General features: G+C 51.3%; 1 protein-coding gene across 3 annotated transcripts; it reads right to left on the bottom strand.

Annotated features, from left to right (window-relative positions):
- Window positions 1-1,858: 1,858 nt before the first annotated feature.
- Window positions 1,859-6,412, bottom strand: LOC149427717 (ribonuclease P protein subunit p20-like). Of its 3 annotated transcripts, none has more exons than XM_089667738.1 (2): window positions 6,256-6,412; window positions 1,859-2,588 (listed from the first exon to the last, which is right to left on the bottom strand). In XM_089667738.1, the coding sequence occupies exon 2, from the start codon at window positions 2,583-2,585 to the stop codon at window positions 2,202-2,204; it is 384 nt and encodes a 127-aa protein (XP_089523864.1). In that variant the 5' UTR covers window positions 2,586-2,588; window positions 6,256-6,412; the 3' UTR covers window positions 1,859-2,201. The 3 variants fall into 3 exon arrangements, with proteins under 3 accessions (XP_089523864.1, XP_089523865.1, XP_089523866.1); XM_089667739.1 differs by having other exon boundaries at window positions 6,239-6,391; XM_089667740.1 differs by lacking the exon at window positions 6,256-6,412 and adding an exon at window positions 5,739-6,029.
- Window positions 6,413-17,779: the final 11,367 nt, after the last annotated feature.

The raw sequence follows: 17,779 nt of genomic DNA, 5'->3' as shown, positions 1-17,779 counted from the left end.
CCCCCTCCCCCTGAAATGTCCCCCATGTTACAATGTATTCCCCCCTCCCCCCCTGAATTGTCCCCCATGTTGTCATGTTAAAATATATTCCCCTCCCCATGAAATGTCCCCCATGTTGTCATGTTACAATGTATTCCCCCCTCCCCCCCTGAAATGTCCCCCATCTTGTCATGTTACAATGTATTCCCCCCTCCCCCCCTGAAATGTCCCCCCATGCTGTCATGTTACAATGTATCCCCCTCCCTCCTGAAATGCCCCCCATGTTACAATGTATTCCCCTCCTCCCTGAAACATCCCCCATGTTGTCATGTTACAATGTATCCCCCCCCCCCAAAAAATGTCCCCCATGTTGTCATGTTACAATGTATTCCCCCCCTGAAATGTCCCCGTTGTCATGTTACAATGTATTCTCCTCCCCCCTCCTGAAATGTCCCCCATGTCTTATGTTACAGTGTATTCCCCTTTCCCCCGTTGTCATGTTACAATGTATTCCCCCCCTGAAATGTCCCCCATGTTGTTACAATGTATTCCCCTCCCCCCTTGAAATGTCCCCCATGTTGTCATGTTACAATGTATTCCCCTCCCCCCTTGAAATGTCCCCCATGTTGTCATGTTACAATGTATTCCCCCCCTCCCACGTTGTCATGTTACAATGTATTCCCCTCCCCCACGTTGTCATGTTACAATGTATCCCCCTCATGTTGTCATGTTACAATGTATCCCCCCCCCCATGTTGTCATGTTACAATGTATTCCCCCTCACACCTGAAATGTCCCCCATGTTGTCATGTTACAATGTATCCCCCCCCCTGAAATGTCCCCCATGTTGTCATGTTGCAATGTATTCCCCCCTGAAATGTCCCCCATGTTGTCATGTTACAATGTATCCCCCCCCCGAAATGTCCCCCATGTTGTCATGTTACAATGTATTCCCCCTCACCCCTGAAATGTCCCCCATGTTGTCATGTTACAATGTATCCCCCCCCCCCATGTTGTCATGTTACAATGTATTTATTGGGATTGGATGTGATAGACCGACACATAGTGGCACATAATTGTGAAGTGGAAGAAAAATGAGAAATGGTTTCCAACATTTGTGACCAATAAATCTGTGAGAAGTGTGGCGGCATTTGTATTCGGCCCCCCGGAGTCAATACTTTGTAGGACCCCCTTTGGCTGCAATTCCAGCTGCAAGTCTTTTTGGGGATGTCTCTCCCAGCTTTGCACATCGAGACAGGGACAGTTCTGCCATACTCTTTCCATTTTCGGATGATGGATTGAACAGTGCTCTGTGAGATTTTGAAAACTTGGGATTTTTTTCTTCTTTTTTATAACCTAACCCTGCTTTAAACTTCTCCACAACTTTATCCCTGACCTGTCTGTTGTGTTCCTTGGCCTTCATGATGCTGTTTGTTCACCTAATGTTCTCTAACAAACCTCTGAGGGCTTCACAGAACAGCTGGATTTATACTGAGATCACATGACACACAGGGGGACTCTATTTACTAATTAGGTGACTTCTGAAGGCAATTGGTTCCACTAGATATTAGTCAGAGTTATCAGAGTAAAGGGGGCTGAATACAAATGCCACCACAATTTTCACAGATTTATTGGTCACAACTGTTAAAAACCATTTCTCATTTTCCTTCCACTTCACAATGATGTGCTGCTTTGTGTCGGTCCATCACATCCAATCCCAATAAATACATTGACATTTTTGGCTGTCACATGACAACATGGGGAACATTTTAAGGGGGAGGAAGACTTTTTCAAGGCGCTGTACATATTTTCAGGACGGAAGGTATTTTATGGGATATCTGAAGGTTTCCCAAGTTTTCAGTAAAGACATAAATCATGTATTTTTTTTTTTAGATGTAATTTTATTATAAATTATTCAGAATGATACAATGATGACACTTAATGGCAGAATCTCTTGTATCCTGAGCGAGGAGATTCCCAGTCACTGCCACCAAAAAAAAAAAAAAAAAAATGTGCAAACTTTGGATCCATCATGTAGCACCTGGAAGAGGGCGCCATCTAAAGGTGGGTCACTGCACACAATCCTTCCGGTTGACTATCCTCCCTTGTATGACAGGCCGGAGCCAAGTTCCACCATGATGAAGGTCCACCACGATGAAGGTCCAGCAGCCTCCATTGCCAGGGCCGGTACAGCATGCCATCAGTGTGTACACAGAGCTCCTCTCACTCCTCCTCTGCTCTGTACACACGGATGTGGATGGCGGAGTTGTTCCTGCTCCGGGTTCCCGGCTCTGCATCTTCTCCTCCCTCGGGCTCCAAGTCATCGGTGAGCTCCACTGTGGATGTACTGGTGGAGATCAGGAGGGCCTCAGGGGCTGACAGCTGAAGTTGGAGCGCTAGGTTAATGGCCCGGCCGATGGCGAGGCCCAGTCCGTGAACCCTCACCTCCTTCTGTCCCCCGGCGCCCAGCAGACGGCGGCATCGAGCCAGCTGGGCACGGAAGTCGGTCTTTGTGTTCACGTAGATGTCGTTGGCACTGCGAGGTGGCCTGGCGGCTGGCCGGCGTCGGTGAGGGACGCGTTCGGGACGAGAAGTCTGCTCCGCCATTTCCTGAGAGGAAGAAGGAAAAAAAAAATAAATGGCATCGAAGAAGATCTCGGTGTAGATGCTGCCGACACCCGTCTGTGCAAACCTGAGCCTGCGACTCTCCAGCGGAGCCCCGGTTACAGGCAGGGGGCCCTTCTGGAACAGGATGGGGAGGGGCTTGTTGCAAGTTTGTACCCATTCTGATTGGTGTTCACCGTCATCTGACCTGTCACTGTGCAATGTCTGTGCCAGGGACCAAACGTGAAAAACTAGAACTGAAACTGGAGGTGTAACCAATCAGATGTGTTTATTTTTGGGAATACCTTAAGCAAGAATATGATTGGTTGCTGTGGGGTACAACTGGACAGAGGGGGGAAGGTGCAGAGCAGGGGCTGGCACACGTAGTTCATGGGGTTTTTTGGAAACATTTACCAGATCTACGACCCCCCGAGGTTGGGAACCCCAATCTGTATAATATATTACTGAGAGACTAAAGCACCTGAACTGAGAAAGTGACAACTCCCTGAGCCCAGGCCCTCCCCACCCCAGGACGCTCCCCACCCCAGGACGCTCCCCGCGCTTAGGCCCTCCCCGCACCAGGAGGCGAACCGCATCAGGAGGCAACCTGCGCCTAGGCCCTCCCCACGTCAGGAGGAGACCCGCATCAGGAGGCGACCGGTCCTAGGCCCTCCCCACGCCAGGAGGAGACCCGCATCAGGAGGCGACCGGTCCTAGGGCCTCCCCACGCCAGGAGGCGACCTGCTAGCACATTCCTGGCACCTAGGCCCTCTCCACGTCAGGACATTACTCGCACCTAGACCCTCCCCACGCCTAGGCCCTCTCCAGGACGCTGCCCACGCCTAGGCCCTCCCCGTGCCAGCACCTTCCTTGCGCCTAGGCCCTTCCCACATCAGAATGCTCCCCGCGACAGTAGGCGACCCGCGCCTAGGTCTTCCACCAGGACGCACCCGTAGTTCGTGGGTTTGGGAATATATTAAGCAAGAATTGTGGTAGGTATAACTGGACAGAGGAGGGAAGGTGCAGAGCAGGGGCTGGCACCTGTAGTTCCTGTAGTTTTTTTGGAACGATTTACCAGATCTACGACCCCCCGAGGTTGAGAAGCCCAATCTGTATAATACTTCTATGAGACTAAAGTGCACCTGAACTGAGAAAGTGACAACTCCCTGCGCCCAGGCCCTCCCCGCGCCAGGAGGTGACACGCGCCTAGGCCCTCCCCACACCAGGAGGCGACCCACTAGCACATTCTTGGCACCTAGGCCCTCTCCACTGCAGGACGCTACTCGCACCTAGACCCTCCCTGCGCCGGGACGCTGCCCACGCCTAGGCCCTCCCTGTGCCAGCTCATTCCTTGCACCTAGGCCCTCCCCGTGCCAGGAGGTGACCCGCTACCACATTCCTGGCACCTAGGCCCTCTCCGCATCAGGACGTTACTCGCCTCTAGACCCTCCCCGCGCCTAGGCCCTCCCTGTGCCAGCAAATTCCTTGCACATAGGCCCTCCCCGCACCAGGAGGCGATCCGTGCCCAGGCCTTCCACCAGGACGCACCCGTAGTTCGTGGGTTTGGGAATACATTAAGCAAGAGTTGTGGGGGGTATAAGTGGACAGAGGAGGGAATGTGCAGAGCAGGGGCTGGCACCCGTAGTTTGTGGGGTTTTTTTTTTGTAATTTACCAGATCTACGACCCCCCGAGGCTGGGAACCCAAATCTGTGTAATATATTACTGTGAGATTAAAGTGCACCTGAACTGAGAGTGACAACTCCCTGCGCCCAGGCCCTCCCCAGGATGCTCCCTGCGCCTAGACCCTCCATAGGACACTCCCTGCACCTAGGCCCTCCCGGCCCCGGGACGCTCCCCACGCCTAGGCCCTCCTGGCCCCAGCACGCTCCCCGTGCCTAGGCCCTCCTCCAATGTACAGACAGGGTCACCATCAAAGGGGGGACAGCCCATACATATAGAAGGACTGGGTGTCCCAACTATGGCCAGAGCCCCCCCAGGCTGCTTTGCAAAGTGCTCCTACTACTTTCTCAGTCCTCCTGTACTGGCTGGGAGGAGGGGTGTGGGGTGGGGTGGGTTGGGGTGTGTGTGGGTTGGGGTGTGTGTTGGGCAAAGGCAGAGAGGAGACCGCGATCTGCAACAATTACAAAGAATCTTTCCCCGGCCAAGTGGACTATTTCTTCACTTTCGGGTGAAGGTGTAGTAATCTCCTGTGCCAGGCAAGTACATTACAGTCATGACCTCTTCTGTATCAATCCACTGGGCCGGATGGGACTGCAGTGTACTTGTCTTGCACAGGAGATTACTACACCTTCACCCGAAAGTGAAAAAAGTCTGCTTGGCCGGGGAAAGATTCTTTCTTCTATTTAGTTGCTACAGATCGTGGTCTCCTCTCTGCCACCTAGGATGTCCATGTTATAATTGTCCCAGGTTCAAGTCCAGGCTCCTTCTGGGGGGATTCTTCTGACTGGGATGGCTATGTGTGCGTGCGTGTGGGGGGGTCTTCCATCTGAAAGGTGTGGAGGTGCCCACTAGAAGGACCTAGCTGTGTGTATTGAATATGCCATCTTTTATTCACAATTGCTATATGGGGATGTCTCATTGCTGGATTAGGCTGTCTCTTTTCTGAATGTATGAGGCTGTCTCTTATCTGGATAAGGGGTGTCTCTTTGAACATATGGGGAGTTTATCTGGATTGGGGCATCTCTGCTGAACATATGGGGTGGCTCTTATCTGGACTGGGGGGTCTTATCTGGACTGGGGTGCCTTTGCTGAACATATGGGGGGTGTCCCATATCTGGATTGGGGTGCCTTTGAACATATGTGGGGTGTCCCTTATCTGGATTGGGGTGCCTTTGCTGAATATATGGAGGGGTGTCCTTGCTGAACATATGGGGGGGGGGTGTCTTATCTGGATTGGGGTTGTCACTTTGCTGAATATATTGGGATGTCTCTTTGCTGGATTGGGTCATCTCTTTGCCAAATACTCTTTTCTGGATTGGGGTGTCTCTTGGCTCTACTGGGCCATCTATTTGCCGATTACATGGGGCTGGCTCTTCGCCAACTATATGGGGGATGGCTCTTTGCCAGATATATGGGGATGGCTCTTTGCCAGATATATGGGGATGGCTCTTTGCCAGATTGGACCATCTCCTTACTGGGGATGCAAGCACTGTGGACTTGGAATACACGTCATATACTGAGATGGATGCATTGAAGCCAGTGGGCGGGCCCTGTGGAATGTTGGCGGTCAGGGGTAGGGAGGGAGGCAGGCCTATAGCTGTGCAAGGGGCCCCAAAACGTCAGCCCTGTGTACAGGGTCCCTATATTGTAGAGGCAAGACAAGTTCCCCCATGAAGATGTGTATCCCTGACGCATCTGCGCATGTCACACTGTTCGGCAGCAGTATACGATCACCGATCACCATCCATAGCACAGAACTGTCACAGTTAAGAAATTATTATTATTCATTATTAGAATTATGAATTAGTTAAGAAAAGTAAGAAATGGCCACGAAGGGGTTAATTCAAGAAGGTCGGATGCGGCAGTTTAGTAATCGATTGATCGTGACTGAAGCTGTGACATGCGCAGATGCGTCAGTGACACACATTTTCATGGGGGAACTCATCTTGCCGCTACACCGATCAGGTGTACGCACGGAGCACTGTCTCTCACCCGTCCACGCCACCGTCTTCAGCCACGTGATCCACAACGCAGGCGCCTTTGGTCGCCGCGCTGGCCAACGGGAGCTCGGCTACAGGGAAACCCCCTCCTTCTCTAATTGGCGCTAGATCGTAGGGACACCGCCCCTCTCACTCTGATGGGAGGTCGGCAGCAGGGACACGCCCCTCTCCTAATAGGAGCTCGGCAATAGGGACACCCCTTCTTTTAACAACAGCTCGCAGCAGGGACACGCCCCTCTCCTAATAGGAGCTCGCAGCAGGGACACTCCCCTCTCCTCTAATAGAGGATATCGGTAGCTCGGACACACCCCTTTCCTCTAATAGGAGCTCGGCAGCTGGGCCACACCCCCTATTTTACAAACAGCTGGACCGCAGACTCACCCACCTCTCCTGTAACTAGTACCACGGCCGCGGGGACACACCCCCATTCCATAATAGGAGTATGACCGCGGGGACACACCCCCATTCCATAATAGGAGTATGACCGCGGGGACACACCCCCATTCCATAATAGGAGTATGACCGCGGGGACACACCCCCATTCCATAATAGGAGTATGACCGCGGGGACACACCCCCATTCCATAATAGGAGTATGACCGCGGGGACACACCCCCATTCCATAATAGGAGTATGATCGCGGGGACACACCCCCATTCCATAATAGGAGTATGACCGCGGGGACACACCCCCATTCCATAATAGGAGTATGACCGCGGGGACACACCCCCATTCCATAATAGGATTATGGCCGCGGGGACACACCCCCATTCCATAATAGGAGTATGACCGCGGGGACACACCCCCATTCCATAATAGGAGGATGACCGCGGGGACACGACCCTTTTTTTAAAAAAAAGTTGGCCCGCCGGGACACACCCACCTTCCTCTAATTGGAGACAGACAGCAAAGACACCCCCCTCCTCTCTTGGGAGCTCGGGACGGGACACCCCCCCAGCCAGCTAATAGAAACTTGAGACATGGGACACACCCCTCTCCTCTAATTGGTGCTCAGCCGCAAGGACACGCCTTCTTCTCTTGAAAGAGCTGGGCTCCGGGCTACCGCCTCCCTCCTTCTTTAATAGGAGCGCGGCCGCTGAGGCACGCCCTCTTCCTCTAATTTGTCGGGGGAGGACACACCCACTCTCTCCTGTAATTTGTCGGGGAGGACACACCCACTCTCTCTAATTTGTCGGGTGGACACACCCACTTTCTCCTCAGTCCGTGGGGAGAGAAGTGCGCGCGCAGTGACTGCGGTCATGTGACGGCATAGTGGCGGGAAGGAGGTGGTGGAGGGGAAGGTGAGGGCTCTATGTGTGGTGAACAGAGGACACAGACCAAGAAGGATGTGAGTGATATGATGACGTAGATGTACGTGCACAGCCATGTCTGTGGAGGGTGTGAGGGGACATTTCCTGTCAATGAGCACAGGCCTGCGTTACCATGGTGACCAGCCTGGATACCAGTACTGGGCCTACTGTGCAGGCAGCCATACACAAGCCATCCCTTTCCGGAGCTCTCATTTTCCACAAACTGTCCTCAGAATGACCCTCAGAGGCGTCCTGCCAGTACAGGGGGTCATGGCCCCGCCCCCGAAGAGACTGATTACGGAGCATACCTGTACTTTTGTAAATCGGGGGTGGGGATAATTCTGTGTTTTCGAATGATGGGCGGGGCCAGATGTTTGCGTTTCATCAGCTCACAGTTTCCCGCTGGACCTGCCGTATCTCCGGAGCTGTGCTGCCCCTCTGGGGGAACGGCCAAGGTGGGTGTCACTGGAAAGGAGGAACCTGGAAGTGATAGGTCCAGAGCTGGCCTCTGTGGGCAGGGACATAGCTGACCAAGCCCCACCTCTGCTCAATTGGCCTCGCTGGAGTCCATAGGTGATGTGAGAGGAGAACTAAAGGGAGGAACCTGGAAGCGATAGATCCAGAGCTGCCTTCCCTGCCCTCTGTGGGCGGGGACAAAGCTGATCAAGCCACACCTCTGCTCAGTCAGCCTTGCCGGGGTCCATAGGTGATATGAGAGGAGAACTTAAGGGAGGAACCTGGAAGCGATAGGTCCGGAGTCGCCTTCCCTGGCCCTCTGTGGGCGGGGACAAAGCTGACTAAAGCCCCACCTCTGCTCAGTCAGCCTCGCTGGGGTCCATAGGTGATGTGAGAGGAGAACTAAAGGGAGGAACCTGGAAGCGATAGATCCAGAGCTGCCTTCCCTGCCCTCTGTGGGCGGGGACAAAGCTGATCAAGCCACACCTCTGCTCAGTCAGCCTTGCCGGGGTCCATAGGTGATATGAGAGGAGAACTTAAGGGAGGAACCTGGAAGCGATAGGTCCGGAGTCGCCTTCCCTGGCCCTCTGTGGGCGGGGACAAAGCTGACTAAAGCCCCACCTCTGCTCAGTCAGCCTCGCTGGGGTCCATAGGTGATGTGAGAGGAGAACTAAAGGGAGGAACCTGGAAGCGATAGATCCAGAGCTGCCTTCCCTGCCCTCTGTGGGCGGGGACAAAGCTGACTAAGCCCCGCCTCTGCTCAGTCAGCCTCGCTGGGGTCCATAGGTGATGTGAGAGGAGAACTAAAGGAGGGAACCTGGAAGCGATAGATCCAGAGCCGCCTTCCCCGCCCTCTGTGGGCGGGGACAAAGCTGACTAAAGCCCCACCTCTGCTCAATCGGCCTCGCTGGGGTCCATAGGTGATGTGAGAGGAGAACTAAAGGAGGGAACCTGGAAGCGATAGGTCCGGAGTCGCCTTCCCTGGCCCTCTGTGGGCGGGGACAAAGCTGACTAAAGCCCCACCTCTGCTCAGTCAGCCTCGCTGGGGTCCATAGGTGATGTGAGAGGAGAACTAAAGGGGGGAACCTGGAAGCGATAGATCCAGAGCTGCCTTCCCCGCCCTCTGTGGGCGGGGACAAAGCTGATCAAGCCCCACCTCTGCTCGGTCAGCCTCGCTGGGGTCCATAGGTGATGTGAGAGGAGAACTAAAGGGAGGAACCTGGAAGCGATAGATCCAGAGCCGCCTTCCCTGCCCTCTGTGGGCGGGGACAAAGCTGACTAAGCCCCGCCTCTGCTCAGTCAGCCTCGCTGGGGTCCATAGGTGATGTGAGAGGAGAACTAAAGGGGGGAACCTGGAAGCGATAGATCCAGAGCTGCCTTCCCCGCCCTCTGTGGGCGGGGACAAAGCTGATCAAGCCCCACCTCTGCTCGGTCAGCCTCGCTGGGGTCCATAGGTGATATGAGAGGAGAACTAAAGGGAGGAACCTGGAAGCGATAGGTCCAGAGCCACCTTCCCCGCCCTCTGTGGGCGGGGACAAAGCTGACCAAGCCCCACCTCTGTTGAATCGGCCTCGCTGGGGTCCATAGGTGATGTGAGAGGAGAACTAAAGGGGGGAACCTGGAAGCAATAGATCCAGAGCTGCCTTCCCCGCCCTCTGTGGGTGGGGACAAAGCTGACCAAGCCACACCTCTGCTCAGTCAGCCTTGCTGGGGTCCATAGGTGATGTGAGAGGAGAACTAAAGGGGGAACCTGGAAGCGATAGGTCCGGAGTCGCCTTCCCTGGCCCTCTGTGGGCGGGGACAAAGCTGATCAAGCCCCACCTGTGCTCATTCGGCCTCGCTGGGGTCCATAGGTGGTGTGAGAGGAGAACTAAAGGGGGGGGGGGAATTATTTTTTTCATTTTGGATAGAGTGGAGGGAGTTATAACCTCCGTCAGTCTATTTGTTGTCATCTGTGTCCCCATTTTGGAGATTTCCCTTCACTTCCTGTCCCAAAGCCAAAACAGGAAGTGAGAGGGGATCCCTGGCTGTCACCAAAACTGGTGTCCCCAGTGGAAGATTTCCCCTCTACTCCTGTTTTGGTGACAACCCAACATTTGGGATTTTCTTTTACTTTTGTCAATGAATGATATTATTATTATTATTATACAGGATTTATGGCGCCAACAGTTTGCTCAGCACTGTACAATATAACGGGAGACAATACAGCAACAATACAATACAAGAGGGATAGGAGGGCCCTGTTCCTGGGAGCTTACAATCTAAGATATACATGCGACTTTGCACAACACAAGCAATCAGACTTCAATGGAAACCCTCCAAAGTGGCCCCTGAAGGATATACATACGACTTTGTACAGCACAGTCATCCTTGGTCAAAGCCAAAGTGACACTGTAAAGTCGCAGTGAAAATCGCCTCATTGTAAAGTCGTGCAAGTGTGAACAGAATCTGAAACTGCTGCGTTTCCGAAAATCAATCCACTCTGGGATCTCTTTTTAGAGGCGTTTGACAAGCGATGAGCAGCCGAATGTGATTCCTCCTCGCCGGCCTTTTTTAACCCTCTAATTGCTGCAGCATTGCGCGTGGGGTCCAAGGTCACGTGACAAGCCGCACACCACGTTTCCAAACAGGAAACATTCATATCTGTGCGACTTCAAAGCAGTTCCTGCACTTCTTTGGTCTGACGTTCATGCGACTTGAGGCCCATAGACTTCTATGTAAACCCTCCGAAGTCGCATCTGAATGTCATACACGTGACTTGTGTGCGACTTTGTACAACACAGTCATCGGTTGAAGCCAAAACCGCACTCATCCAAAGTTGCGGCAGTCGCAATGAAAATCGCAGGATTGTGAAGTTGCACAATCGTGGATGGAGCCTTAAGCTGCTGCATTTTTGAAAAGCAATTTTTGAAAAACAAAAACTGTAGGTGCTGACTTTTAAAAAACAGCCACTTACCTGTCCCTCGGTCCCCCCGCAGCCCGTTTGACCGGCCGTCCTGTATTCCAGACGCTGGCATCTTCAGTGTGGGCACCCGGCTGTGACACCTTGCGGCTTCATAGCTGGGTACCCACTGCGCATGCGTGAGAAGCGCTGCGCTTTGTGAATGGTTCTGTAGTCTTCTGGGACCTGTCAGGTGTTCCAAAAGACTACAGGGAGGGAGGACACCTTCCGCTTCTGATTGCCTGGGTGATCGGACCAGAAGTGGGAGCGGGTACCTGTCAAATTCGGGTAACCGCTCCCCCCAAAGGAGCGGGGGAGCAGTCCTTAACCACTTCCCGTCCGGCCCATGTATATAAATGGCCGGACGGTGGCAGTGCAGGGGCGGGTGGCCGTTTATAAACGGCCTCCCCGCTCCTGCTTGTGTGCGCTCCCTGGGAGCGTGCAGCACCGCGATCCGGTGCCCACTGTGACCTCCGGACACAGTGGAACACTAATCGTATGGGTCCTCTCTGCGAGGTCCCGATCATGTGATCACTGATCGGCCAATCAGTGATCACATGCAGAGTAATAAGCAAGATGTCACGTCTGAGATCATTGTTTACTACGTGTGGAATCTGTGAATGATCACAGAGATCACATGGTACAGGGCCATTCACAACAGCCTTGTACCGTGTGACAAGCTCTGACCAATCACAGCTCACACAGTAGTTCTCAATGGCTGCAAGAATGCATGCAGAGAGGAGAAATGATTGCTTTTACAGCCTTTATGGGTGTAACAGCAATCGGTGTAAAAAAAGAAAAAAAAAAATCTTTATCACCCCCCCTCAAGTAATACAGTGTCACCATGGTGACACTGTACTGCTAGGGTGACAGTATGTAAAACAAAAAACATTAATATAAAAAAATAAAATAATGTAAAGAAAAAAGTTTAAAAATTAGAATTTTTGGTTATAAACTAATTTGGGTTTTTTCTTTTTACTAAAAAGATAGCTGAATAAATTTTGGCCAAGATTTATCATGAAATATTATTTATTTGCAAAATTTTATAAGAAAAACACTTTTTTTCAAAATATTTGGACTTTTTCATTTACATAGCAAAAAAAAATAAAAAATCCCAGCGGTGAATAAATACCAACAAAATAAAGCTTTATCTGTCTCAAAAAAAGGCTAAAACATTCATATGGGTGCAGTGTTGCATGACCGCGCAATTGTCATTCAAAGTGTGATAGCGCTGAAAGCTGAAAATTGGTCTGGACAGGAAGGGGGGGGGGGGGGGGGAAGCGTCCGGACAGGAAGGGGGGGAAAGCGTCCGGACAGGAAGGGGGGGAAAGCGTCCGGACTGGAAGGGGGGGAAAGCGTCCGAACTGGAAGGGGGAAAGCGTCCGGACTGGAAGGGGGGAAAGCGTCCGGACTGGAAGGGGGGGAAAGCGTCCGGACTGGAAGGGGGGGAAAGTGTCCGGACTGGAAGGGGGGGAAGTGTCCGGACTGGAAGGGGGGGGAAGTGTCCGGACTGGAAGGGGGTGAAAGTGTCCGGACTGGAAGGGGGGGGAAGTGTCCGGACTGGAAGGGGGGGGAAGTGTCCGGACTGGAAGGGGGGGGAAGTGTCCGGACTGGAAGGGGGGGAAAGTGTCCGGACTGGAAGGGGGGAAAGCGTCCGGACTGGAAGGGGGGGAAAGCGTCCGGACTGGAAGGGGGGGAAAGCGTCCGGACTGGAAGGGGGGGAAAGTGTCCGGACTGGAAGGGGGGGAAAGCGTCCGGACAGGAAGGGGGGGAAAGCGTCCGGACTGGAAGGGGGGGAAAGCGTCCGGACTGGAAGGGGGGGAAAGTGTCCGGACTGGAAGGGGGGGAAAGTGTCCGGACTGGAAGGGGGGGAAAGCGTCCGGACTGGAAGGGGGTGAAAGTGTCCGGACTGGAAGGGGGGGGAAAGTGTCCAGAATGGAAAGGGGGGAAAGTGTCCGGACTGGAAGGGGGGAAGTGTCCGGACTGGAAGGGGGGGAAAGTGTCCGGGCTGGAAGGGGGGGAAGTGTCCGGACTGGAATGGGGGGAAAGTGTCCGGACTGGAAGGGGGGGAAAGTGTCCGGACTGGAAAGGGGGGAAAGTGTCCGGACTGGAAGGGGGGGGAAAGTGTCCGGAATGGAAAGGGGGGAAAGTGTCCAGACTGGAAGGGGGGAAAGTGTCCGGACTGGAAGGGGGGAAAAGTGTCCGGAATGGAAAGGGGGTGAAAGTGTCCGGACTGGAAGGGGGGGAAAGTGTCCGGACTGGAAGGGGGGGAAAGTGTCCGGACTGGAAGGGGGTGAAAGTGTCCGGACTGGAAGGGGGGGAAAGTGTCCGGGCTGGAAGGGGTTAAAGCGGGAACTTTTGGGTGGAGCTCCGCTGTAACTTTTTTTTTTTCATCACATAGGGGATACAATCCTCTATTTGATTATTTGTTATGTTTTATGTGACAGGTTCTCTTTGCTGACCCATGCAGGGTCTAAAAGACCCCCAATGTCTCCTCTGGGGTCCACTGGATGTATTGCAGTGCAGATCACCCTGCAGTACAGCTCTAGCCAACTATTCTAGCCAGGGAAAGTGACGTCATACATGGCACGTTCGGGGTCACAGCAAGAAGGGGGAGGAGAGCAAAGTCCGCTCTCCTCTCCACCCGCCATCTGCCACACAGATGGGCAAGTGGAGCCCAGAATACATGGTGGGAGCATGCGCGTGGGGGGGGCACATTACCGGGGGCTGTGGAAGCAATGGAGCCTCCTGACTGCTTCCGCCCGATAGGCAGAAGTCTGTCAGTTTTAAACATAATCCCGGTGGCTGCCACTACCGAAATTTGTGTAAACCTCCCCCCCCCCCCCTGCACTGTCAGGCAGCAAAAGGGTTCAGATCCAAGTTTTCTTCCTCCATGGCAGACAGAAGTGTAGGTGAGAAACCGTGAGGTGACACATATACACCGCCCACAGTCCTGCCAGGGCCTCACACGGCTCTATGAACTGTAGTCCCAAGAAAACTGATCCCCTCCCCCCGTCACCGCGGGGGGGGGGAACGCACTGGGCATCCATGAGGCTTCAAAGGGGGAGACTGCTTGTTCCAGTGATTCTGGGAGCATGGCCAACCTTCGGGGTGTCTCAGATCACAGACAGGATGGGCCGGATCTCTCCCATCAGCACTCAGGAGCCTTGACTGCATAGGTGAAACTCCTGCTGGCATTCTGTAAAACAGACACTAGATGTCGCCAAAGTTCAAAGGACAATAAAGTGGGTATGGACAGAGGTGAGTTGGCTGAGTGTTGCCTTCATGAGGCTCCATGTACACTGGGGGGGGGGGGGGGTGTAACCTTAGCTGTGGAAAGTCACATTCAAAACTGGAGTTTTTAGCGTTTTTGTATTGGCGTTTTGCCGCGTTTTTTTTATTTGTTGTTTTTTAGAGCTTTTTTTTTTAAACAAAATTTTTTTTATTTGTTGTTTTTTAGAGCTTTTTTTTTTAAACAAAAATTTTTTTCTAGTAAAAAAATGTCAAACGCTGGTTTGCTGCGATTTACCACATTTTTCAGCGTCGGAGCGTTTTTACAGCTAAAACACTCCTCTAGAACCCCGCTAGTTCTGTTTTTTTCCAGCCAAAAAACATTGATTGCGGTCTATGTGTGTATGGATACCGAGGAGAACATGCTGGGGGGTTACTGGCTGGAGAAAAAAACGTCAAAAGCCAAAAACAGCCGCTGTAAAAACGTCCCGTGTGCGTGAGGACCGAGGCTCCACCCACACGGGGCGCGTCAATAACGCTGGTAACATTAGCTGTGTAAAGTCACGTTCAAAACCGGAGTTTTTTAGCATTTTTATATTAGTGGTTTGCTGCGGTCTTGCGTTTTTAGTTGTTTTTTAACCAAAAACAATTTTTTTTGTAAAAAAAAGTCCAAAACCGTTGGTTGGCCGTGAGTTATCGCGTTTTAACCTTTTTACAGCTTAAAAACTCCTCTAGATACCCGCTAGTTGTTTCTTTTTTCCAGCCAAAAAACATGGATTCCAGTCTCTGTGTGTATGGGCACATAGGATAACATGCTGGGGGGTTACTGGATGTAGAAAAAAACATCAAAAGCCAAAAACAGCCGCTGTAATAACGTCCCGTGTGCGTGAGGACTGAGGCTCCACCCACACGGGGTGTGTCAATAACGCTGGTAACATCAGCTGTGAGTCACGTTAAAAACACACATTTTTCAGTGTTTTTGTATTAGGGTTGTGCTGCGTTTTATTGCGTTTGCAGGTTTTAGTGTTTTTTAGGAGGTGTTTTTTTTTTTTTAATCAAAGTCCAAAATCGCTGGTTTGCCGCGATTTACCACATTTTTCAACATTAGAGCGTTTTTTACAGCTAAAAAAACTCCTCGAGACCCTCTAGTTCTGGGTTTTCTTCCAGCCAAAAAATATCCCAGCCAAAAAAAAACGCTGATTCCAGTCTTTGTGTGTATGGACACCGAGGAGAACATGCTGGGGGGGGGGGGGGTTACTGGCTGGAGAAAAAAATGTAAAAAGGCAAAAACAGCCGCCGTAATAACGTCCCGTGTGCGTGAGGACTGAGGCTCCACCCACACGGGGCGCGTCAATAACGCTGGTAACATTAGCTGTGTAAAGTCAGGTAAAAAAGCAGAGTTTTTCCGCGTTTTTGTATTGGCATTTAGCGGCGTCTTGCTGCGGTTTTGCGTTTTTAGATTTTTTTTTTACTAAAAAAAAAAGTTTTTTTGAACAAAAAAGTGCAAAAACGCTGGTTTGCCGCGAGTTATCGCGTTTAACATGCTGGGGGGGGGGGTTTACTGACCGGAGGAAAAAAAGGTCAAAAGGCAAAAACAGCCGCTGTAAAACGTGCGTGAGGACTGAGGCTCCACCCACACGGGGCGCGTCAATAACGCTGGTAACATTAGCTGTGTAAAGTCACGTTAAAAACCGGAGTTTTTCAGCATTTTGTATTGGCATTTAGCGGCGTTTTGCGTTTTAAGATTTTTTTTTTACTAAAAAAAAAAAGTTTTTTTGACCAAAAAACGCTGGTTTGCCGCGAGTTATCGCGTTTTTCAACGTTAGAGCGTTTTTACAGCTAAAAAACTCCCCTAGATACCCGCTAGTTCTGTTTTCTTTTTTTTCAGCGAAAAAACGTTGATTCCAGTCTTTGTGTGTATGGACACCGAGGAGAACATGCTGGGGGGGGGGGGGGGGTTTACTGACCGGAGGAAAAAAAGGTCAAAAGCCAAAAACAGCCGCTGTAAAACGTGCGTGAGGACTGAGGCTCCACCCACACGGGGCGCGTCAATAACGCTGGTAACATTAGCTGTGTAAAGTCAGGTAAAAAAAACAGAGTTTTTCAGCGTTTTTGTATTGGCATTTTAGCGGCGTCTTGCTGCGGTTTTGCGTTTTTAGATTTTTTTTTACTAAAAAAAATGTTTTTTTGAACAAAAAAGTGCAAAAACGCTGGTTTGCCGCGAGTTATCGCGTTTAACATGCTGGGGGGGTTTACTGACCGGAGGAAAAAAAGGTCAAAAGGCAAAAACAGCCGCTGTAAAACGTGCGTGAGGACTGAGGCTCCACCCACACGGGGCGCGTCAATAACGCTGGTAACATTAGCTGTGTAAAGTCACGTTAAAAACCGGAGTTTTTCAGCATTTTGTATTGGCATTTAGCGGCGTTTTGCGTTTTAAGATTTTTTTTTTACTAAAAAAAAAAGTTTTTTTGACCAAAAAACGCTGGTTTGCCGCGAGTTATCGCATTTTTCAACGTTAGAGCGTTTTTACAGCTAAAAAACTCCCCTAGATACCCGCTAGTTCTGTTTTCTTTTTTTTCAGCGAAAAAACGCTGATTCCAGTCTTTGTGTGTATGGACACCGAGGAGAACATGCTGGGGGGGGGGGGGGGGGGTTACTGGCTGGAGAAAAAAAGGTCAAAAGCCAAAAACAGCCGCCGTAATAACGTCCCGCGTGCGTGAGGACTGAGGCTCCACCCACACGGGGCGCGTCAATAACGCTGGTAACATTAGCTGTGTAAAGTCAGGTAAAAAAACAGAGTTTTTCAGCGTTTTTGTATTGGCATTTAGCGGCGTCTTGCTGCGGTTTTGCGTTTTTAGATTTTTTTTTTACTAAAAAAAAAAGTTTTTTTGAACAAAAAAGTGCAAAAACGCTGGTTTGCCACGAGTTATCGCGTTTAACATGCTGGGGGGGGGGTTTACTGACCGGAGGAAAAAAATGTAAAAAGGCAAAAACAGCCGCTGTAAAACGTGCGTGAGGACTGAGGCTCCACCCACACGGGGCGCGTCAATAACGCTGGTAACATTAGCTGTGTAAAGTCACGTTAAAAACCGGAGTTTTTCAGCATTTTGTATTGGCATTTAGCGGCGTTTTGCGTTTTAAGATTTTTTTTTACTAAAAAAAAAGTTTTTTTGACCAAAAAACGCTGGTTTGCCGCGAGTTATCGCGTTTTTCAACGTTAGAGCGTTTTTACAGCTAAAAAACTCCCCTAGATACCCGCTAGTTCTGTTTTCTTTTTTTTCAGCGAAAAAACGCTGATTCCAGTCTTTGTGTGTATGGACACCGAGGAGAACATGCTGGGGGGGGGGGGGGGGGTTACTGGCTGGAGAAAAAAACATCAAAAGGCAAAAACAGCCGCTGTAAAACGTGCGTGAGGACTGAGGCTCCACCCACACGGGGCGCGTCAATAACGCTGGTAACATTAGCTGTGTAAAGTCAGGTAAAAAAACAGATTTTCAGCGTTTTTGTATTGGCATTTAGCGGCGTTTTGCTGCGGTTTTGCGTTTTTAGATTTTTTTTTACTAAAAAAAAAGTTTTTTT

This window comes from Staurois parvus, unplaced genomic scaffold (assembly GCF_062004578.1).
Source record: "Staurois parvus isolate SC_StPar_1 unplaced genomic scaffold, SC_StPar_1.0 ptg003543l, whole genome shotgun sequence".
In the NCBI taxonomy this organism is placed as follows: domain Eukaryota; kingdom Metazoa; phylum Chordata; class Amphibia; order Anura; family Ranidae; genus Staurois; species Staurois parvus.
The sequence above is the reverse complement of the archived record's forward strand: the minus strand, read 5'-3'. Positions and strand labels throughout refer to the sequence as shown.

Excerpts from the sequence above, each read along its gene's own strand:
- LOC149427717 (XM_089667738.1), bottom strand. The coding sequence starts at position 2,585 with ATGGCGGAGCAGACTTCTCGTCCCGAACGCGTCCCTCACCGACGCCGG.